The sequence below is a fragment of the Balaenoptera borealis genome (assembly GCF_965194805.1).
Source record: "Balaenoptera borealis genome assembly, chromosome: X".
Classification (NCBI taxonomy): Eukaryota; Metazoa; Chordata; class Mammalia; order Artiodactyla; family Balaenopteridae; genus Balaenoptera; species Balaenoptera borealis.
Genome location: NC_138881.1, coordinates 63,351,044 through 63,376,492, shown reverse-complemented (window position 1 = coordinate 63,376,492; position 25,449 = coordinate 63,351,044). Strand labels below are relative to the sequence as shown.

Below are 25,449 nucleotides of genomic sequence, written 5' to 3'. Positions count from 1 at the left end.
TCCTCAACAAAATACTAGCAAACAGAATCCAACAACACATTAAGAGGATCATACACCATGATCAAGTGTGGTTTATCCCAGGAATGCAAGGATTCTTCAATATATGCAAATCAATCAATGTGATACACCATATTAACAAACTGAAGGAGAAAAACCATATGATCATCTCACTAGATACAGAGAAAGCTTTCGACAAAATTCAACACCCATTTATTATAAAAACCCTCCAGAAAGTAGGCATAGAGGGAACTTACCTCAGCATAATAAAGGCCAGATATGACAAACCCACAGCCAACATTGTCCTCAATGGGGAAAATCTGAAAGCATTTCCACTAAGATCAGGAAGAAGACAAGGTTGCCCACTCTCACCAATATTATTCAACACAGTATTGGAAGTTTTAGCCACAGTAATCAGAGAAGAAAAAGAAATAAAAGGAATCCAAATTGAAAAAGAAGAAATAAAGCTGTCACTGTTTGCAGATGCCATGATACTATACATAGAGAATCCTAAAGATGCTACCAGGAAACTACCAGAGCTAATCAATGAATTTGATAAAGTAGCAGGATACAAAATTAATGCACAGAAATCTCTTTCATTCCTATACACTAATGATGAAAAATCTGAAAGTGAAATTAAGAAAACACTCCCGTTCACCATTGCAACTAAAAGAATAAAATACCTAGGAATAAACCTACCTAAGGAGACAAAAGACCTGTATGCAGAAAATTATAAGACACTGATGAAAGAAATTAAAGATGATACAAATAGATGGAGAGATATACCATGTTCTTGGATTGGAAGAATCAACATTGTGAAAATGACTACCCAAAGCAATATACAGATTCAATGCAATCCCTATCAAACTGCCACTGTCATTTTTCACAGAACTAGAACAAACAATTTCTCAAATTGTATGGAAACACAAAAGACCCCGAATAACCAAAGCAATCTCGAGAAAGAAAAACGAAGCTGGAGGAATCAGGCTCCCTGACTTCAGACTATACTACAAAGCTACAGTAATCAAGACAGTATGGTACTGGCACAAAAACAGAAATATATATCCATGGAACAGGATAGAAAGCCCAGAGATGAACCCATGCACATAAAGTCACCTTATCTTTGATAAAGGAGGCAAGAATATACAATGGAGAAAAGACAGCCTCTTCAATAAGTGGTGCTGGGAAAACTGGAAATCTACATGTAAAAGAATGAAATAGAACACTCCCTAACATCATACACAATACTAAACTCAAAATGGATTAAAGACCTAAATGTAAGACCAGACACTATCAAACTCTTAGAGGAAAACATAGGCAGAACACTCTATGACATAAATCACAGCAAGATCCTTTTTGACCCAGCTCTTAGAGAAATGGAAATAAAAACACAAATAATCAAGTGGGACCTAATGAAACTTAAAAACTTTTTCACAGCAAAGGAAACCATAAACTAGACGAAAAGACAACCCTCAGAATGGGAGAAAATATTTGCAAATGAAGCAAGTGACAGAGGATTAATCTCCAAAATTTACAAGCACCTCATGCAGCTCAATATCAAAAAAACAAGCAACCCAATCCAAAAATGGGCAGAAGACCTAAATAGACACTTCTCCAAGACGATATGCCGATTGCCAACAAACACATGAAAGAATTCTCAGCATCATTAATCATTAGAGAAATGCAAATCAAAAGTACAATGAGATATCATCTCTCACTGGTCAGAATGGCCATCATCAAAAAATCTACAGGCAGTAAATGCTGGAGAGGGTGTGGAGAAATGGGAACCCTCTTGCACTGTTGGTGGGAATGTAAATTGATACAGCCACTATGGAGAACCGTATGGAGTTTCCTTAAAAAACTAAAAATTGAACTACCATACCACCCAGCAATCCCACTACTGGGCATATATCCTGAGAAAACCATAATTCAAAAAGAGTCATGAACCACAATGTTCATTGCAGCTCTATTTACCATAGCCAGGACTTGGAAGCAACCTAAGTGTCCACTGACAGATGAATGGATAAAGAAGATGTAGCACATATATACAGTGGAATATTACTCAGCCATAGAAAGAAATGAAATTGAGTTATTTGTAGTGAGGTGGATGGACCTAGAGTGTGTCATACAGAGTGAAGTAAGTCAGAAAGAGAAAAACAAATACCATATGCTAACACATATATATAGAATCTAAAAAAAATATGGTTATGAAGAACCTAGTGTCAAGATGGGATTAAAGACACAGACCTACTAGAGAATGGACTTGAGGACATGGGGAGGGGGAAGGGTAAGCTGGGACAAAGTGAGAGAGTGGCATGGACATATATACACTACCACATGTAAAATAGGTAGCTGGTGGGAAGCAGCTGTATAGCACAGGGAGATCGGCTCAGTGCTTTGTGACCACCTAGAGGGGTGAGGTAGGTAGGGTGGGTGGGAGGGAGATGCAAGAGGGAAGAGTTGTGGGGATATATGTATATGTATAGCTGATTCACTTTGTTAGAAAGCAGAAACTAACACACCATACTAAAGCTATTAAACTCCAATAAAGATGTTAAAAAAAATAAAAAATAAAAATTAATTAATTAAATTAAATAATAATAGAGGACTTCAATATCCCAATTTTATCAATGGATAGATCATCTAGACTGAAAAGTAATAACGAAAAAGCAAATATGAATAATTCAGTAGACCAAATGTACCCAACAGATATACACAGAACATTCTACACAACAGCAGTAGAATTCATATTCTTTTCAAGCACATACGGAACTTTCTCTGGGATAGATCATATGTTAGGCCAAAAAACAAGTCTTAAAATTTAAGAAAATTGAATTACATCAATGATATTGTCTAATATAATTGTATGAACCTAGAAATCAATAAAACAGGGAAACTGGAAAACTCACACATATGTGGAAATTAAACAACACCCTCCTGGACAACCTATGGGTCAAGAAGAAATCAAGAGAGAAATCAAAGAAATCAAGAGAGAAATCAAAACATATGTTGACAAAAATGAAAATGGAGTTACAATATACCAAAACTTATGTGATGCAGCAAAAGCAGTTCTAAGAGGGAAGTTTATAACAATTAATGCCTACATTGAGAAAAAAGAAATATCTCAAATAAACAACCTAAGTTTTCATCTCAAAGAACTAGAAAAAGAAGAAGAAACTAAGCCCAAAATAAACAGAAGGAAGGAAATAACAAATATCAGAGCAGAAATAAATGAAATAAAAACTAGAAAAACAATAGAAAAGATCTGAGAAACAAAGATCTGGTTTTTTGCAAAGATAAAAAAAATTGACAGACCTTTAGCTACACTTACTAGAAGCAGAAAAGAGAGAAGACTCAAGTAAATAAACTTTAAAAATAGATGTTATGAGTGATGCCACAAAAATACAAAGGATCATAATAGCAATTAATAAATGAACAATTAATAAACAATTAATATGAACAATTAATAAATCGGATAACCTAGAATAAGTGGATATTCCTAGAAATATGCCACCTTCCAAGACTGAAACATGAAGAAATAAATAATCTGAACAAATCAGTAACAAGTATTTTGAATCAGTAATAAAAAAAAAAAAAAACTTCCAAACAAATAGAAGTCCAGGGCCAGATGGATTCACTTGTGAATTCTGTCAAACATTTAAAGAAGGATTTATACCAAACCTTCTCACATTCTTCCAAAAAAATTTAGTATGCTTCAAAACATTTACAAAGACAGTATTACCATGATACCAAAGCCGGACAAGGACACTACAAGGAAAGAAATTAGGCCAATATCCCCAAACAACATAGATATAAAATCCTTAACAAAATACTATCAAACCAAATTCAACAGCATAATAAAAGGATCATTCACCACAGCCAAGTGGGATTTATACCTGGGATGCAAGGATGGTTTGACATATGTAAATCAATAAATGTGATACACCATATTTTTTAAATTAAAGATTTTAAAAATCATATAATCATCTCAAGAGATACAGAAAAAAACATATGACAAATTCCAACATTCTTTCATGATAAAAATTCTCAACAAATTAAGTATAGAACAAATGTACCTCAACATAATAAAGACCATATATGACAAGCCCGTAGCGAATATCATACTCAATGGTGAAAATTTGAAAGATTTTCCTCCAATATCAGGAACAAGTCAAGGATGCCCACTCTCACAACTTCCATTCAACATAGTACTGGAAGTCCTAGCTAGAACAATTAGGCAAGAAAAGGAAATAAAAGGCATACAAATCAGAAAGGAAGAAGTTAACTTTTTTATTTGCAGATGACATAATGTTATATATAGAAAATCCTAAAGACTCCACCAAAAACAATTTAGAATAAATGAATTCTGTAAAGTTGCAAGATTAAAAAAAATCAGTTGTGTTTTTATACCCTAAAAACAAGCTATCCAATAAAGAAATTAAGAAAGCAATCCCATTTACAATAGCATAAACAAAGAATAAAATACTTAAGAATAAATTTAACCAAAGAGGTGAAAGATCTGTACAAGTAAAGCTATAAAACAATGATGAAAGAAATTGAAAGCACAAATAAATCCATATCATGCTTATGGATTGGAAGAATTAATATTGTTAAAATGTCCATACTATCCAAAGCCATCTATAGATTCAATGCAACCCCTATCAAGGTTCCAATGGCATTGTTTACTGAAATAGGAAAAACAATCCTAAAGTTCATTTGTAACCACAGAAGATCCCAAGTAGTTAAGGCAATCGAGCAAGAAAAAGAAAGCAGGAAGCATCACACTCCCTGATTTCAAATTATACTATAAAGCTATAGTGATCTAAACTGTATGATACTGGCATAAAAACAGACACATAGACCAATGGAACAGAATTAAGAGCCTAGAAATAAACTCATGTATATGGAGTCAACTGTCAACAAAGTTGCCATGAATACACAATGAGAAAATGATAATATCTTTCAATAAACGTTGCTGGGAAAACTGCATATCCACATGCAAAAGAATAAAATTGGACCTTTATCTCAGACCATTCACAAAAATTAATTTAAAATGGATTAATGATTTAAATATAAGACTTGAAAACATACAAGTCCTAGAAGGGAAGAGAGGAAAACTCCTTTACAGTGGTCTTGGCATGATTTTTTGGATTTGAGACCAAAGCACATACAAACAAAAGCAAAAATAAACAAGTGGGATTATATCAAACTAAAATATTTCTGCACATGAGGAAACAATCAGCACAATGATAAGGCAACCTATGGAATAGGAGAAAATATTTGATTACCATATATCTGAAAACGGGTTATTATCTAAAATATATATGGAACTCTTACAACTCAATAGCAAAAAGCCAAATATCCCCATTTAAAAATGGGCAAAGGACCTGAATAGATGTTTTTCAAAAGAAGACATACACATGGTCAACAAGTATATTAAAAGGTGCTCAACCTGACTAATCATCAGGGAAATGCAAACCAAACCTACATGAGGTGCCACCTCACAGCTGTCAGATGGCTATCATGAAAAAGTCAAAACGTAACAAGTGTTGGTGAGGATGTGGAGAAAGGGAACCTTCATACACTGTTTGTGGGAATGTAAATTGGTATAGCCATTATGGAAAACAGTACAGTGGTTCCTCGAAAATTAGTAGTAGAACTACTGTATCAATCCCACTTCTGGGTATATATCCAGAGGAAACGAAATATGTATCTCAAAGAGATACCTGCACTCCTATATTCATTGCAGCATTCACAGTCATAAATATATGGAGATAACCTATTTGTTCACAAACAGATGGATAAAGAAATATGGTATATACATATAATAGAATATTATTCAGCTTTTAAAAATAAAGAAATCCTGCCATTTGTAACACCATGTGATGTAACTGGAGGACATTATGCTAAGTGAAATAAACCAGACACAGAAAGACAAATACTACATGATCTCACTTATATATGGAATGTTTAAAAAAAGTCAGACTCATAGTAACAGAGCAGAATTGTGTAACAGTTATAAACATATATGTACCTAACAAGAGAGCTCCAAAATATAGGGGGAAAAAATGACAGAACTGAAGGAAAAAATACACATCTCTACAATAATAATTGGAGATTTCAATACCCTATTTTCAATAATGTATAGAACACCTAGACAGAATATCAATAAGGAAAGTCAGGATTTAACAGCACTAAAAACCAATTAGATGTAACACACATGTATGGAACACTCCACCTCAAAATAGAAGAATACACATTCTTCTCATATGCACATGGAACATTCTCCAGTATAGACCATATGGTTGGTAACAAAAGAAGTCTTAATAAATTTAAATGATTGAAACCACACAAAGAATCTTCTCTGAGTTCAATGGAATGAAACTGGAAATCAATAACCAAAGGGAAATTATAAATTCACGAATGTGTGGAATTGAACAACACACTCTTAAACAACCAATGAATTAAATAAGAAGCCACAAAGGAAATTAGAAAATACTGTGAATGAATGAAATTGAAAAATAGCATTCCAAATATTATGGGATGCAAGAAAACAGTGCTCGGGGGAAATTTATAGCTATAAACACCTACAGTATAAAGAGGAGTAATATATTAATTCAGTATTCTTTACACCTTAAAGAAACAGAAAATCAAGAGCAATCTGACCCCAAAGATAGCAGAGGTAAATAATAAGGATTAGAGCAGAGGTAAACTAAATAGAAAACAATAGGGATAATTAAGAAAACAAAAGTGGGACTTTGAAAAGATCTACAAAATTGACAAACCTATAGCTACACTGACCAACAGAGAGAGAGAGGGAGACAGAGAGGACACAAATTACTAATATCAGAAATGAAAGTAGGACATTACTATAGACCTTACAGAAACAGAAAGGATTACAAGAAAATACCATGAATAATTGTGTGCCAACAAATTAGATAACCGAGATGAAATGGGCAAATTCCTAGAAACACACTAACTAGTAAAACTGAATCAAGAAGAAATTTTAAAAATTGAATATACCTATAGTAAGTAAAAAGATTGTATTAATCAAAAACCTATCAAGAAATAAAAGCCCAGGACCAGATAGTTTCACAAGTAAATTCTCTCAAGCATTTAAAGAAGAATTAGCACCAATCTTTCTCAAATTATTCCAAAAAATAAGAGAAGAAGATGGAGAAACACTTTTTCTAATCAGTGCATGTAGGCAAGAAAAATAAATAAATAAAAAGCATCCAAATTGGACAGGAAGACATAAAATTATCTCTGTTCACAGATAACATGATCTTACTTATATCCAACTCTAAAGGTTCCACCAAAAATCCTGTTAGAACTAATAAATGATTTCAGCAAAATTGCAGGATGCAAAATTAACACATCAACAAACAGTAATCAGTTGCATTTCTATACACTAGCAATGAGCAATCAGAAAAATTAAGAAAACAGCTACCTTTACAAAGCATGAAAAAGAATGAAATACTTAGGAATAAACTTAACCAAGGAGGTGAAAATCTTGTGTACTGAAAACTAAAAAAAAGTTGCTGAATGAAGTTAGATACAAATAAATGGAAAGACATCCCATGTTCATTAATTGGAAGAGTTAATATTGTTAGGGATATCATTACTATCCAAATTAGTCTACAGATTTAGTGCAATCTCTATCAAAATCCCAATGACACTTTTTGCATAAATAGAAAATTCCATCCTAAAATTCATATGGAATCTCAAGAGACTCCAAATAGCCAAAACAATCTTGAAAAAGAACAAAGTTGGAGGTCTCACATTTCCTCATTTCTAAACTTACTACAAAGCTACAGTAATCAAAACAGTGTGATACAGACATAGAGACTAATTGAATAGAATAAAGAGGCCAAAATAAACCCTCACATATATGGTCAGATGATTTTTGAAAAGTGTACCAAGACCATTCAAGGGGAAAGGAGGGTCTTTTCAACAAATGGTGTTGGGAAAACTAGATACCCACATGCAAAATAATGAAGTTGGACCCTTACCTTATACCATGTACAAAAATCAACTCAAATGGATTAAAGACCTAAACCTAAACCTATAGTTTTTAAAACTAGAAAACACTTAGAAGAAAAACTAGGGAATAAATTTCATGACATTGATTGGCAATGATTTCTTGGATACGACACCAAAAACAGAGTAAACTAAAGTAAAAATAAATTGGATGACATTAATACATTTAAAGTTCTAGGCATCAAAACACAACAAACTGACTGAAAAGGCAACCTGTGGAATGGGAGAAAATTTTTACAAATCATATATCTGATAAGGGGTTAATATCCAGAATATAAAAGAACTCTTACAACTATACAACAACAGAAAACAAACCAATCTGATTTCTAAACGGGCAAAGGACTTGAGTAGACATTTTTCCAAATGACCAACAAACACATGAGAAGATGCTCAACATCATTAATCATTAGAGAAATGCATATCAAAACCACAATGAAATACCACTTCACATCCATTAGGATGGATACTATTTTTTTAAAAAAGCAGAAAATGGCAAGTGTTGGCGAGAATGTGGAGAAGCTGGAACACTCGTGAGATGTTGATGGGAGCATAAAATGGTGCAGCCACTATGGAAAATAGTATGGTATCTCCTCAAATAATTAAAAATAGAGCTACCATATGATCCAGTAATTACACTTCTTGGTATGTACCCAAAAGAATTGAAAGCAGGGTCTCAAGGCAGTATTTGTTCACAGCAGCATTATTCACAATAGCCAAAAGGTGGATGCAAGCCAAATGTCCACTGACAGATGAATGGATAAACAAAATGTAATATATACATACAATGGAATATTATTCAGCCTTCAAAAGGAAGGATACTGACACATGCCACCACGTGGATGAACTTTGAGGACTTTATGATAAGCGAAATAAGCCAGTCACAAAAAGGCAAATACTGTATGATTCCACTTACACCAGGTACTTAGAGTAGTCAAATTAACAGAGACAGAAAGTAAAAGGGTGTCTGCCTGGAGCTGGAGGGAAGAGGTATAGGGAGTTGTTTAATGAGTGTAGAATTTCAGCTTGGAAAGATGAAAAAAGGATTTAGGATGGATGGTGGTGATGGTTGCACAACAATGTGAATGTACTTAATGCCACTGAGCTATACACTTAAAAATAGTTTAAATGGCTGAACTACATGTTGTGTATATTTTATCACAATAAAAAAATGGATCAAACACCAAAATGTAAAACTTAAACCTCTTAAACTCTTAAAAGAAAACCTAGGGGTAAATCTTAATGACCCTGGATTTGGTAATGGATTATTAGATAAGACATTAAAAACAAAAGAAACAAAAGAAAAACAGATAAATTAGACTTTATCAAAATTTAAAACTTTTGTGCATCAAACAACACTATAAAAAAATTGAGAAGACCACTCAAAGAAGGGGGAAAATATTTGCAAATTATATATCTGATAAGTGTCAAGTATCCAGAATACATAAAAGATTCTTACAATTCAACAACAAAAAGACAAACAACCAAATTTAAAATGGGCAAATAATTTTATTTTGTATCTATATGAGATGATGGATGTTCACTAAACTTATTGTGGTAATCATATCCTTATGTATATAATTCAAATCATTATGCTGTACACCTTAAAATTATACTGTGCTGTATGTCAATTATACTTCAATAAAACTGGAAGAAAAAAATATTAGGTGAAAAAGTAGTATGGAAAATTAAAGGAATGATTATATATACAAATGAAAGGAAAGACTGTACACCAAAATAGTACTGGCTCTTTATGAATAAGATTAGAAGGATTTTTTTCTTAATGTTTTTCTGTAATGTCCATATATTCTACAATGAACTTGCATTACTTTTATAAAAATAAAACAATAACTCTTGTATACTGATACAACGAAAAATAAAATTAAAATTTACATTTAGCCATGTGATACATTTTGAGGTAATTTTTTTAAATTGGGGTATAGCTGTTTTACAATGTTGTGTTAGTTTCTACTATACAGGAAAGTGGAGTTCCCTGTGCTATACAGCAGATTCTCATTAGTTATCTATTTTACACACATTATTGTATATATGTCAATCCCAATCTCCCAATTCATCCCACCCACCCTTTCCCCCCTTGGTGTCCATACATTTGTTCTCTACATCTGTGTCTCTACTTCTGCCTTGCAAACCAGTTCATCTGTACTATGTTTCTAGATTCCACAGATATACGTTAATATACGATATTTGTTTTTCTCTTTCTGACTTACTTCACTCTGTATGACAGTCTCTAGGTCCATCCATATCTCTACAAATGACCCAATTTCGTTCCTCTGTATGGCTGAATAATATTCCATTGTATATATGTACCACTTCTTCTTTACCCATTTCTCTGTTGATGGGCATTTAGGTTGCTTCCATGACCTGGATATTGTAAATAGTGCTGCAATGAACACTGGGGTGCATGTGTCTTTTTGAATTATGGTTTTATCTGGGTTTAAGCCCAGGAGTGGGATTGCTGGGTCATATGGTAGCTCTATTTTTAGTTTTTTAAGGAACCTCCATACTGTTCTCCATAGTGGCTGTATCAATTTACATTCCCACCAACAGTGTAAGAGGGTTCCCTCTTCTCCACACCCTCTCCAGCATTCATTGTTTATAAATTTTCTGATGATGCCCATTCTAAACAGTGTGAGGTGATGCCTCATTGTAGTTTTGATTTGTATTTCTCTAATAATTAGTGATGTTGAGCAGCTTTTCATGTGCCTCTTGGCCATCTGTATGTCTTCTTCAGATAAATGTCTATTTAGGATTTCCACCCATTTTTGGATTGGGTTGTTTGTTTTCTTGCTATTCAGCTGCATGAGCTGTTTATATATTTTGGAGATTAATCCTTTGTCCATTGATTCTTTTGCAATATTTTCTATCATTCTGAGGGTTGTCTTTTCATCTTCCTTGTGGTTTCCTTTGGTGTGCAAAAGCTTTTAAGTCTCATTAGGTCCCATATTTTAATTTTTGTTTTTATTTCCATTACTCTAGGAGGTGGGTCAAAAAAGATCTTGCTGTGATTTATGTTAAAGAGTGTTTTCCTCTAAGAGTTTTATAGTGTCCAGTCATACATTTAGGTCTTTCATCCATTTTGAGTTTATTTTTGTGTATGGTGTTAGGGTGTGTTCTAATTTCATTCCTTTACATGTAGCTGTCCAGTTTTCCCAGCACCACTTATTGAAGAGGCTGTCTTTTCTACATTGTATATTCTTATTTTCTTTATCAAAGATAAGGTGACCATAGGTGCGTGGGTTTATCTCTGGGCTTTCTATCCTGTTCCATTGATCTATATTTCTGGTTTTTTGCCAGTGCCATTCTGTCTTCATTACTGTAGCTTTGTAGTATAATCTGAAGTCAGGGAGCCTGATTCCTCCAGTTCCATTTTTTTGTCTCAAGATTGCTTTGGTTATTTGGGGTCTTTTGTATCTCCATACAAATTTTAAGATTTTTTGTTCTAGTTCTGTGAAAAATGCCATTGGTAATTTGATAGGGATTGCATTGAATCTGTAGATTACTTTGGGTAGTTTAGCTATTTTTGCAATATTGATTCTTCCAATTCAAGAACATGGTATGTCTCTCCAACTGTTGGTATCATCTTTGATTTCTTTCATCAGTGTCTTATAGTTTTCTGCATACAGGTCTTTTACCTCCTTAGTCAGGTTTATTCCGAGGTATTTTATTCTTTTTGTTGCAATGGTGAATGAGATTGTTTCCTAAATTTCTCTTTCTCATCTTTCATTGTTAGTGTATAGGAATGCAGGAGATTTCTGTCCATTAATTTTATATCCTGCAACTTTACCAAATTCATTGATTTAGCTCTAGTAGTTTTCTGGTGGCATCTTTAGGATTTTCTATGTATAGTATCATATCATCTGCAAACAGTGACAGTTTTACTTCTTCTTTTCCAATTCATATTCTTTTTATTTCTTTTTCTTCTCTGATTTCCATGGCTAGGACTTTCAAAACTATGTTGAATAATATTGGTGAGAGTGGACATCCTTGTCTTGTTCCTGATTTTAGAGGAAATGCTTTCAGTTTTTCACCATTGAGAATGGTGTTTGCTCTGGTCTGTTGTAAACGGCTTTTATTATGTTGAGGTAGTTTCCGTCTTTGCCAGCTTTCTGGAGAGTTTTTATCATAAATGGGTGTTGAATTTTGTCAAAAGCTTTTTCTGCATCTCTTGAGATGATCATATGGTTTTTGTTCTTCAATTTGTTAATATGGTGTACCACATTGACTGATTTGCATATATTAAAGAATGCATATATCCTTGCATCCCTGGGATAAATCCCACTTGATCATGGTGTGTGATCCTTTTGATGTGTTATTGGGTTCTGTTTGCTAGTATTTTGTTGAGGATTTTTGCATCTATATTCATAAGGGATATTGGTCTGTAATTTTCTTTTTTTTGTAATATCTTTGTCTGGTTTTGGAATCAGGGTGATGGTGGACTCGTAGAATGAGTTTGGGAGTTTTCCATCGTCTGCAATTTTTTGGAAGAGTTTCAGAGGATGGGTGTTAGCTCTTCTCTAAATGTTTGGTAGTATTTACCTGGGAAGCCGTCTGGTCCTGGACTTCAGTTTGTTGGAATATCTTAAATCACAGTTTCAATTTCATTACTTGTGATTGGTCTGTTCATATTTTGTATTTCTTCTTGGTTCAGTCTTGGAAGGTAATACCTTTCTAATAATTTGTCCATTTCTTCCAGGTTGTCCATTTCATTGGCATATAGCTGCTTGTAGTAGTCTCTTATGATGTTTTGCATTTCTGCAGTGTCCGTTGTAACTTCTCCTTTTTCATTTCTAATTTTTTTTGATTTGAGTCCTCTCCCTCTTTTTCTTGATGAGTCTGCTTAAAGGTTTATCAATTTTGTTTATCTTCTCAAACAACCAGCTTTTAGTTTTTATTAATCTTTGCTATTGTTTCGTTTCTATTTCATTTATTTCTGCTCTGATCTTTATGATTTCTTTCCTTCTACTAACTTTGGGTTTTTTTTTTGCTCTTCTTACTCTAGTTCCTTTAGGTGTAACGCTAGATTGTTTATTTGAGATTTTCCTTGTTTCTTGAGGTAAGATTGTCTTCCAATAAACTTTCCTCTGAGAACTGCTTTTGCTGCATCCCATAGGTTTAGGGTCATCGTGTTTTCATTGTCTTTTGTCTCTAGGTATTTTTTGATTTCCTCTCTGATTTCTTCAGTGGTCTCTTGGTTATTTAGTAGCGTATTGTTTAGCCTCCATGTGTTTGTGTTTTTTACAGTTTCTTTCCTGTAATTCATTTCTAATTTCATAGCATTGTGGTCGCAGAAGATACTTGATACGATTTCAATATTCTTAACTTTACCAAGGCTTGATTTGTGACCGAAGATATGATCTATCCTGCAGAATGTTCAATGTGCCCTTGAGAAGAAAGTGTAATCTGCTGTTTTCAGATGGAATGTCCTCTTAATATCAATTAAATATATTCGGTCTATTGTGTCATTTAAAGCTTGTGTTTCCTTATTTTTTTTTTTCATTTTGGATGATCTGTCCATTGGTGAAAGTGGGGTGTTAAAGTCCTCTACTATTATTGTGTTACTGTCGATTTCCCCTTTTATGGCTGTTAGCATTTGCCTTATGTATTGAGGTGCTCCTATGTAGGTGCATAAATATTTACAATTGTTATATCTTCTTCTTGGATTGATCCCTTGATCATTATATAGTGTCCTTCTTTGTCTCTTGTAATAGTCTTTATTTTAAAGTCTATTTTGCCTGATATGAGAATTGCTACTCCAGCTTTCTTTTGATTTCCATTTGCATGGAATATCTTTTTCCATCCCCTCACTTTCAGTTTGTATGTGTCCCTAGGTCTGAAGTGGGTCTCTTGTAGACAGCATAAATACGGGTCTTGTTTTTGTATCCATTCCGCCAGTCTATGTCTTTTGGTTGGAGCATTTAATCCATTCACATATGTGTGTTCCTATTACCATTTTCTTAATAGTTTCGTGTTTGTTTTTGTAGGTCCTTTTCATCTCTTGTGTTTCCCGCTTAGAGAAGTTCGTTTAGCATTTGTTGTAAAGCTGGTTTGGTGGTGCTGAATTCTCTTGGCTTTTGCTTGTCTGCAAAGCATTTGATTTCTCTGTCAAATCTGAATGAGATCTTTGCTAGGTAGACTAATCTTGGTTGTAGGTTTTTCCCTTTCATCACTTTAAATATATCATGCCACTCCCTTCTGGCCTGCAGAGTTTCTGCTGAGAACTCAACGGAGAACCTTATGGGGATTCCCTTGTATGTTATTTGTTGCTTTTCCCTTGGTGCTTTTAATATTTTTTCTTTGAATTTAATTTTTGTTATTTTGATTAATATGTGTCTTGGTTTGTTTCTCCTAGGGTTTATCCTGTTTGGGACTCTCTGCACTTCCTGGACTTGGGTGGCTATTTCCTTTCCCATGTTGGGGAAGTTTTTGACTATAATCTCTTCAAATATTTTCTCAGACCCTTTATCTTTCTCTTCTTCTTCTGGGACCCCTATAATTCGAATGTTGGTGTGTTTAATGTTGTCCCAGAGGTCTCTGAGACTGTCCTCAATTCTTTTCCTTCTTTTTTTTTTATTCTGCTCCATGGCAGTTATTTCCACCATTCTATGTTCCAGCTCACTTATCCGTTCTTCTACCTCAGTTATTCTGCTATTGATTCCTTATAGAGTATTTTAAATTTCTGTTATTTTGTTGTTTATTACTGTTTGTTTGCTCTTTAGTTCTTCTAGGTCCTTGTTAAACGTTTCTTGTATTTTCTCTATTCTATTTCCAAGATTTTGGATCATCTTTACTGTGATTACTCTGAATTCTTTTTCAAGTAGACTGCCTATTTCCTCTTCATTTGTTTGGTCTTGTGGGTTTTTACCTTACTCCTTCACCTGCTGCATATTTCTCTGTCTTCTCGTTTTGTTTAACTTAGTGTGTTTGGGGTCTCCTTGCTGCAGGCTGCAGTGTTGTAGTTCCTCTTACTTCTGGTGTCTGTCCCCACTGGGTGAGCTTGGTCCAGTGGCTTGTGTAGACTTCCTGGTGGGGGGGACTAGTGCCTGTGTTCTGGTGAGTGTGGCTGGATCTTGTCCCTCTGGTGGGCAGGGCCACGTCCGTTGGTGTGTTTGGGGTGTCTGTGAGCTTCATATCACTTTAGGCATCCTGTCTGCTACTGGGTGGGCTTGTTTTCCTGTCTAGCTAGTTGTTTGGCATGAGGCGTCCAGCATTGGAGCTTGCTGGCCATTGTGTGGAGCCACGTCTTAGTGCTGAGATGGAGACCTCTGGGAGAGCCCTCACCAATTAATATTCCATGGGGCCTGGAGTTCTCTGGTGGTCCAACATCCTGGACTCAGCTCTCTCACCTCGGAGGCTCAGGCCCAACCCCTGGCCAGAGCACTAAGACCCTGCAAGCCACACAGCATGGAAAAAAAGAAAACAAACAGACAAAACCCCAAGAAAAATGGTAAAAGCAAAACTAAACAGACAAAATCACATGAAGAAACACACACACACACACACACTCACAAAAAGAAAAATAAAAAAGAGAAAACAAAAAGGGAGAGAGCAACCAAACCAATAAATAAACCCAAAAATGAAAACAAACACTAAGATCTAAACTAACAAAAACAAAAAACCACAATCAAATCAAACACAGAAAGCAAACTAAAAAAAGGCAAAGAAAGCATAAAACACACAAAAATGATCAAAAGAAAACTAAAAACGAAAGATGAAAACAGAAGGAAATATGTATGAAACAACAAAGAAGTAAACATAGAAAAATATAAAATATAGTTTAAAATAAGAGAAAAACAATGCAAAACAAAGAAAAACAAAAACAAGTAAAATCTACAATATAATGAAAAAATACTGTAGAAATAGGAAAAAATAAAATTAAAAATATATTAAAAATAAAAGCATAAAAGAAAAAATAAAAAGTAAATAAAAATTAAAAGAATAATAAAAAATCAACAAAATTTTAAAAAGTAGTAATAATAATAATATTTTTTTGTGGCCTCAGCCTTCTGTGTCCTTGCCCCCACAGTGAACCATAGCCAGTCCCTGCCTACCCAGGAAGTCCTCCAATACTTCTAGGTAGGTCTCTGGACCTGCTGTGGACACTGTGGCACCAGCTCAGACTCTGATCTGGCCTTACTCCCATGTGTACTTGCCTCCAAAGTCCACAGTTGCCCCCAAAGTCCACATGCTCAATTGTGGGAACACTCGTCTATTCAGATACTCCTCAGATGCAGTGTTTACCAAGCTGATTGTGGGTGTTTAATCTGCTACTCCTGTGGCTGCTTGGAGAGATTTCCCTTTCTCTTCTTTGGTCGCATGGTGCCTGGGGTTCAGCTTTGGCTTTGGCCCTGCCTCTGCATGTGAGCCACCCTCAGGCGTCTTCCCTGCCCATGCAAGAGGGGGCAAAAGCAACGACTACTTAGGGCTCACTTGCTCTCTCAGTTCGGCGAGAGGGATGGATATGGCAGTCACAATTGGGATGTGCTGGGACTGCTTGCAGCAGCAGAGGCAGGCATGAAGTTGCAACAGCCTAGGTGCACCATGCGTTCTCCTGGGGATGTTGGCCCTGGATCGCAGGACCCTCAGCAGTGGCGGGCTGCACAGGCTCCCAGGAAGGTGTGGGCATTGACCTGGGTTTGCTCACAGGACCCTTGGTAGCAGCGGCAGCAGCCGTTGCACCCGCCTCTAAGGCTCACGCCCACCTCTGGAGCTCGCATAGGTGGTGCCCTGCCATCTGTGAGCACACGGAGCAAGGAGCTCATATGGTGGGCCTGCCCCTCTCCTCGTGGACCCCATGACAATGGTCTCTTGCCTCTCTGGCAGGTCCAGGCTTTTTCCTGGACTCCCTCCCAGCTAGCTGTGGGGTACTAGCCCCCTCAGGCTGTCTTCACACAGCCAGCCCCAGTCCTCTCCCTGGTGTCTGACCTCCAAAGCCCGTGCCTCAGCACCCAGTCCCCACCTGACCCAGCAGGTGAGCAGACAAGTGTCTCAGGCTGGTGAGTGCTGGTTGGCACTGATCCTCTGTGCAGGATTCTCTCTGCTTTCCCTCAGCACCCCTGTTGCTCTCCTCTCCTTTGAGGCTCCAAAGCTCCCCCAATTCCCGCCAGTGAGGGGGCTTCCTAGTGTGTGGAAACTTTTCCTCCTTCACAGCTCCCTCCCAGAGGTGCAGGTCCCATCCCTATTCTTTTGTCTCTGTTTTTTCTTTTTTCTTTTGCCCTACCCAGGTACATGGGGATTTTCTTGCCTTTTGGGAAGTCTGAGGTCTTCTACCAGTGTTCAGTAGGTGTTCTGTAGGAGTTGTGCCACATATAGATGTATTTTTGATGTATTTGTGGGGATGAAGGTGGTCTCCACGTCTTACTCCTCCATCTTGAAGATCCTCCATTTTGAGGTAATTTGTGTAAGATGTGAGGTATATATTGAGGGTTTGTTTTTTTAATATTATGTCCAATTGTTATAGTACAGTTTGCTGAAAAGATGATCCTTAATGTTTTCAATAAGGACTATCCTTTAAAAAATGGGCAAATGACTTGAATAGATAGTTCACTAAACAATACATATGTGTGTGTGTGTATATATATATATATGTATATGTATATATAGTAGAGAAATGAAAATTAAGACCACAATGAGATAACATTTCACACTGGATGGCTAAAATATGACTAACTGAACAGATACATGCAAAAGAATGAAATTGAACCACATCTTACACTAAATACTAAAATTAACTCAAAATGTATTAAAGACTTGAATGTTAGACCTAAAACCATGAAACTCTGAGATGAAAACATAGCTGGTAAGCTCCTTGATATTGGTCTTAGCAATGATTTTAGGGCTCTGACTCCAAAGGCAAGGGCAACAAAAACAAAAATAAACAAATGGGACTACATCAAACTAAAAAGCTTCTGCATGGCAAAGGAAATTATCAACAAAACGAAAAGGCAACCTACTGAATGGAAGAAGATATATTCAAGTCATATACCTAATAAGGGGTTGATATCCAAAATATATAAAGAACTCATACAATTCAATAACAAAAACCAAATCTGATTAAAAATGGGCAGAGTATCTGAATAGACATTTTTCCAAAGATGTACAGATGGCCAACAGGCACATGAAAAGATGCTCAACATCACTAATCATCAGGAAAATTCAAATCAAAACCACAGTGAGATATCACCTCATGCCAGTTAGAATGACTATTATAAAAAAGACAAGAAATAACAAGAGTTGATGAGGATGTGGAGGAAGGGGTACCCTTATTCACTGTTGGTGGGAATGTAAATTGGTGCAACCAATATGGAAAACAGTATAGAGGTTTCTCAAAAAGTTAAAAATAGAACTACCATATGATCCAAGAATTCCATTTTTGGGTATCTATCCAAAGAAAACAAAAACATGAATTAGAAAAGATATATGCACCCCTATGTTCATTGCAGCATTATTTACAATAGCCAAGATATGGAAGCAACTTAAGTGTCCATCAGTGGATGAATGGATAAAGAAGATATGGTATATATACAATGGAATACTACTCAGTCATTAAAAAAAAGAAATATTGTCATTTGCAACAACATGGTTGGACCTTGAGGGTATTATGTTAAGTAAAATAAGTCAGAGAAAAACAAATACCACATGATTTCACTTATATGTGGAATTTAAAATACAAAACAAACAAACAAAACAAAACTGAACTCAGACTCATAGATACAGAGAACAGATTCCCAGAGGAGGTTGCCAGAGGAAAAGGGGTTGGGGGGGGGAAATGGGTGGTGGGAATCAAGAGGCATAAACTTCCAGTTATAAAATGAATAAGTCATGGGGATGTAATGTATAGTATATGGAATACAGTCAATATTGTGTTAACTTTGTATGGTGACAGATGGTAACTGGACATTGTAGTGATCATTTTGAAATGCATAGAGATGTCAAATCATTATGTCGTACACATGAAACTAATATAATATTGTATGCCAGATACATTTCAGTAAAAGAAATCATGGAATCATATACCATAAAAAGGTAAATTTTACTGAATGGAAATTTTTTAAACATAAAGGAAAAAATTGTCAGTGATCCTCCAATATTAAATCAAGCCAAATTCCTAATCAGATGAGCTCTCTTCCTTTGCCCAAGAAGCAAAAAAAGAAGACTGTAGGTGTGGTAGAGTGATCACATCAATTGTTCCAATTTCTCATGCCTTCTTGTAGTCATGAACTTTGCCATAACCTCTGATGTCCTCCCACTCTCTCTGCATCTAGCCATGTAACTTGCTTTATCCAATGGGATGTTAGTAGATGTGAGATAAGTAGATGCTTGAAAGAGCACTTACATGTTTCCATTTGGATTTCTGCTCTTGCCTTCTATCACCACCTTGACAACATGCCAGTCTAGCCTGATGGGACACAAACATGGGAGCAGAATTGAGTAATCAGGGTCATCCCAACCAAGATGGGCCAATAGTCAGACAATTACCAGATATGTGAGCGAGTTTGGGGACCAGAACTGCTTAGTCAATTCAGCCAAAATTGCCAGCACACAGACCCTTGAACCTTGATGCTTATTATTCTAGATTTCAAAGTTGTATGTTATGAAACATTATTGTGACCATAGATAACTGATACAAAAAGTAAGGAATTATGAGCCATAAGAAAAGGGCAAAAACCAAGGAAAATGTTAACTTTGGGGAGGTGGGAAACTGTGGGAGTTGGGCACACTTCCTTGAAGTGCTAGTGTCTTAATTTATTTTTTTAAATAAGGAAGACTATCTGAATAATGCTATGCAGGAATATGAAAACAAGACTGGAGTAGAACCAATCTAGAGGTGTATCATATTGTGATCAGTTCATGACTTTCCCTAATAATGAGGGTCTCTTCACATCTTTGAGTTTTATTCCATGAAATCAAATATGTACAGCCTCAGATGAATGTAATAAAATAATTGTAATAAAAACAAAACAAAGACAAAAAGAAAGAAAGAAGGAAGGAAGAAGGAAGGAAAGAAAGAAAGAAAGAAAGAAAGAAAGAAAGAAGAAAGAAAGAAAGAAAGAAAGAAAGAAAGAAAGAAAGAAAAGAAAGAAAAATGTAAAATAACAAGTGTTAGTGTAAATATGGAGAATTCTGAATCCTCATACATTGCTACTGGGAATTTAAATGGTGTGGCTGGTGTGGAAAACAGTTTTGCATTTCCTAATAAGGTTAAACATAGAATTACCATGTGACCCAGCAATTCTACTCCTAAGTATATACTCAGGAGAATTGAAAACAGTTGTTCAAACAAATAGTTATACACAGTTGTTCACAGATCACTATTCACTGTAACCAAAAGGTGGGGAGGAGCCAAATGTCCATTAACAGGTGAATGCATAAACCAAGTGTGGTATGTCCATACAATGGAATATTATTCAGCCATTAAAAAGGAATACATTACTGATACATGATACAATATGGATGAACCTTGAAAACATTATGCTAATTGAAATACAGCAGACACCAAAGGCCACATATTGTTTGATTCCATTCATATGAAATATCCAGAAAGAAAAATCCAGTGAGGCAGAAGGTAGATTAGCAGTTGCCAGGGAATGGGAATGGAGGGAATAGGGAATCACCACTTAATGTATAGAGGGTTTCCTTTTGGAATGATAAAAATATTCTGGAACTAGATAGTGGTGGTGGTTGCAAAACACTGTGAATGTACTAAATGCCACTGACTCGTACACTATAAAATGTACATTTTAAAATGAAATTTTATGTTATGTGAATTGTAGCTCAGTAAAATAATTGTCCTTGTCACACTATTTATAAAGCTTGTAGGCCAGTAAAAAGGCTGAGTGGTTAGGAATTTTGTTGGCCTAAACTGGGTGACATGATGGCAGGATTTAGATAATCACTGTAAATGTCTTAACATTTAAGACCACATATTAATCATTTTTAATGCGTAAAAAGAAAAGGTGAATCTTTTGGGCCTGTTTGATAGCCATGATATTAATTTATCTAATACCAAATACATCCCAGTCTATCACCAGTTGTCCCACCCAAAGTGCATTTACTGGCTCATTGCATTCTAATCCTCAAAAATGCTTGGTTAGTGACAGAAATAGGGCATCCAGGCATGACATCCTATTCCAAACCAAAGCCTACTGGCTATATAACCACAAGGTTTCATCACATACAAGCAGTAACAACACTGCCTCTGCCTTTCAAGCTGGGGCAGTATACCAAAAGAAAGTTATATTCCCAAGACCATCCCCGAACTTAAAGGGCTGCCCCAAGGTGCTACTTTTAATTATCAACATTAAAAAAGAATTGTTTAAAACTTTATACTTTTAAATCAACTATACTTCAATAAGAAGGTTAAAAATAAGTTAAAAAATAAAACTTTATACTTTCCAGTTAGTATAATTGTTCTTCTAAGAAAAAAAAAACCCAGTTGTTTTTATATTAAATTTGTATTATTTAGTTACCATTTTATAATATTGACCTATAGACTTTTAGTTCTGAAAACTCTTAGTTGTGTGTGCCTACACAGTTCATCGCAGAGTCCTTGGCTCCCTGGGCCTCCACCCATTAAATGCCTATAGTGCACCATATTTATTGTAATAGCCAAAAGTTCCCCTACACATTTCCACATACCCGCAGGCAGTCACTCTACTTTAGAATGACATGGTACCATAAAAATGCACCACAGGTATGGTTCTTAAAATAGAGTGTTTGATTTTATACATTTCCAATTTTAAAAGTCAGATGCATTTAAATTATCTTAAATATTTTATTAATTTATTTGTTTTACTATTTTACTGATGTATAAATACATACTCTATTCCAAGAACTAAGCTGTAAAGAGTATGATTTCATGATTTTTTACCTATATTTACACCCATATAATCACCATCCAGGTTAAGATTTTGAACATTTCCAACACCTCAGGAATCTCCTTCACACCCTTTCCCAATCAGCTTCCTATCAGACGTAACCACTAGTCTTTCTATCACCATAGATTAATTTTGCCTATTTTTGAGCCTCACACAAAAAAAGAATCATAGTATGCACTGTTTTGTGTAAGCCTTTCACTCAGTGTAATGTTTTCCAGATTCATTCATGTTGATGCATGTTTCAGTTATTCATTCCCTTTTACTGCTGTTAGTTATTCTCTTTTATCACAGTTGATTTATCTATTCACCAATTAAAGGACACTTGTGTTGTTACCATTTTTTTCTATTATGAATAAAGCTGCTATGAACAATCTTGTACCTGTCTTTTGGCATACACACAAACACACATACATATATACACACACACACACTCATTGTTCTCTTAGGTATATAACTGCGAATGGAATTGCTGAGTCATAGGGCGGCACATATTTAGCTTATGTAGATAATGCCAAACAGTTTTCCAAAGTGGTTGCATAAATCTACACTCTCACCAAGATCTTCAGATCCTCAAAATGCACCATAAAGGAAGTAAAAAGGAAAGCCACAGACTGGTAGAAAATATTGAACAAAGGACTAGTATACAAAATATATAAATTACTCCTCAAATCATTACAATACAAATCAATAATAAAAAAGACACATAACCCAATTATTTTTTAATGGACAAAAGGCTTGAATAGGCATTTCACAGGAAGATACCCAAATAGCCAATAAACTCATAAAAAGGTGCTGAATGTCATTAGTAATCAAAGGAGTGCAAATTAAAATCACAATAACATACTGCTACACACTATCTAGAATAGCTAAAATTTTAAATATTGGCTATATCAAATATTTCTAAGAAATTGGACTTGTAAAAGAGACTTTAATTACTTGCTATTATCCAGCACTCTTACACCAGTCTTGTGATGTAAGTATTATTTCCTCTATTTTACAGACAAAGAAACTTAGGTTGAGAGTATCTGATTTTCCAAAGTGATTTTTGAACTATTAAATGGCAGAGATTAAGTTTAAATCCAGAGAATGTGATCACAGATCTTTCTCTTTTTCACCTCTGCCTACCCTTTGGCCCAAACAGAAGAAAACTTACAGGTTTGTATTACTTTGGAAAATCGTTGGCATTTTTTTTGCCAGATTAGCAAAGTGTAGCACAAACATGGCAACAAGCTCCATACCAGACTAAAAATTTCTGAAATAGTGAGAATATCCAAATTTCTATTCATTTTAAAAATTATTATAGAATGTGAAGACAACGTTGCAAGTAGTCTCATCCAGCTTCTCCAAGAGTGTCACCTATGAAAAATACTCACAACTTAATAACAAGCATAGTTTATCATCAACAGGGTCCTGGCGGCAAGGTATCCCATATCAACATGCAATATCATATTATGGTGTAATGGAGTGGAAATGGCATAAGTCTTGGGGTCAAGTGAACTGGGTTTGGGGCTTAGTTTTGCTGCTTTTATTAGTTGAGTGAGTGTAACCATAGACAAGGTACTTAATCTAAGTTTTATTTTCTTTAGTTATAAAACAATATTACCTATCACATAGAGTTATGAATATTTAGATAAAAGCCAAATAAGATAAATGAGATAATTATCCAGAGAAAGTTATAAGCCAAATTGGTACCTGAGCTTCAAGGATAGGTAACAAATATTTTCATTCAAATAGTTATTGTTGTTTTTAATCTTTTCTGTGAATTTTGGAAAGTAAAGTCTTGCCTCTCACTTCTCCTTCCAGTTCCACCTGTCCTATACCGACAAGGAGCGCTATGAAAATGAAGAGAGACCTGAGGTCCAGAAGCAGATGCTTTTTGATATGGCCAAGAAGCTACCAGTTTACACAAGAACCGGGAGTGGAGGTCAGTTCATCCAAAGTCACTTAGGGAGGCAGATCAACAAGGATCTCAGAAAGACTGAGTCATAAATATCCTCAATCTAGCCCACTTTTTCCTCCTTTCTTGTGAAGAACACTATGGAGTTTTTTCTCAACATTTTATTATAAAAAATGTCAAACACTTACCCAAGATGGAATAAGTACATTATAAACATCTGTATACCCACCACTGGAGTCACCACTAACATTTTACTATATTGCTTTATCACATATCTGTCCACAAATCCATCCCTCTATCCATCATCCATCAAGCCATCTTATTTTAAAAAAAATTTTTTTTTAAATATTTATTTATTTATTTATTTATTTATGGCTGTGTTGGGTCTTCGTTTCTGTGCGAGGGCTTTCTCCAGTTGCGGCAAGCGGGGGCCACTCTTCATCGTGGTGCGTGGGCCTCTCACTATTGCAGCCTCTCTTGTTGCGGAGCACAGGCTCCAGACGCGCAGGCTCAGTAATTGTGGCTCATGGGCCCAGTTGCTGCGTGGCACGCGGGATCTTCCCATACCAGGGCTCGAACCCGTGTGCCCTGCATTGGCAGGCAGATTCTCAACCACTGCACCACCAGGGAAGCCCAAAAAATTTTTTACTGAAGTATAGTTGATGTACAATGTACTGTTAGTTTCTGGTGTACAATAAAGTGATTCAATTAAACATACATAAATGTGTGTGTATATATATACATATATATATATATATGTATATATATACTTTTTCATATTCTTTTTCATTATGGTTTATTACAGGATATTGAATATAGTTCTCTGTGGTATGCAGTAGGTCCTTGCTGTTTATTTCATATATACTAGTTTGTATCTGCTAATCCAAAACTCCTAATTTATCCTTCCCCACCTCCTTTCCCCTTCGGTAATGATAAATTTGTTTTCTATGACTGTGAGTCTGTTTCTGTTTTGTAAATAAGTAAATTTCTATCATTTTTTTAGATTCCACATATAAGTGATATCATATGGTATTTGTCTTTCTCTATCTGACTTATTTCATTTAGTATGATCATCTCTAGATCCATCCATGTTGCTGCAAATGACATTATTTCATTCTTTTTTATTGCTGAGTAGTATTCCATCTTATATATATGCCACGTCTTCTTTATCTATTCATCTGTTGATCGACATTTAGGTTGCTTCCATGTCCTTGCTATTGTAAATAGTGCTGCAATGAATATTAGGGTGCATGTATCTTTTCAAAGTATGCTTTCCTCTGGATATACGCCCAGGAGTGGGAATGCTGGATCATATGGTAATTCTATTTTTAGTTTTTTAAGGAACCTCCATACTGTTCATTATAGTGATTGTACCAATTTATATTCCCACCAACAGTGTTGGAGGGTTCCCTTTTCTCCACACCCTCTCCAGCATTTGTTATTTGTAGATTTTTAATGATGGCAAGCCATTTTATTTTTTGATGCATTTCAAAGTAAGTAGCCGATATCAATACACATCCACCTAAATATTTTATTATTCTTTTTTGGGTGAAATTTACTTTCAAAACATGCACAAATCTTAAGTGTACCATTCAGTATTTTGACAAATGTACACACCTGTGT

At 35.3% G+C, this 25,449-nt stretch overlaps 1 protein-coding gene across 8 annotated transcripts in view; it reads left to right on the top strand.

Annotated features, from left to right (window-relative positions):
* Window positions 1–25,449, top strand: part of ZDHHC15 (zDHHC palmitoyltransferase 15) — a 126,566-nt gene that overhangs the window by 37,450 nt on the left and 63,667 nt on the right. For all 8 annotated transcript variants that reach the window (XM_082377352.1, XM_082377353.1, XM_082377354.1 and 5 more), the window contains one exon: window positions 23,733–23,853. In XM_082377352.1, the coding sequence (XP_082233478.1) occupies window positions 23,733–23,853 (121 nt within the window). The remainder of the gene's footprint in view (window positions 1–23,732; window positions 23,854–25,449) is intronic.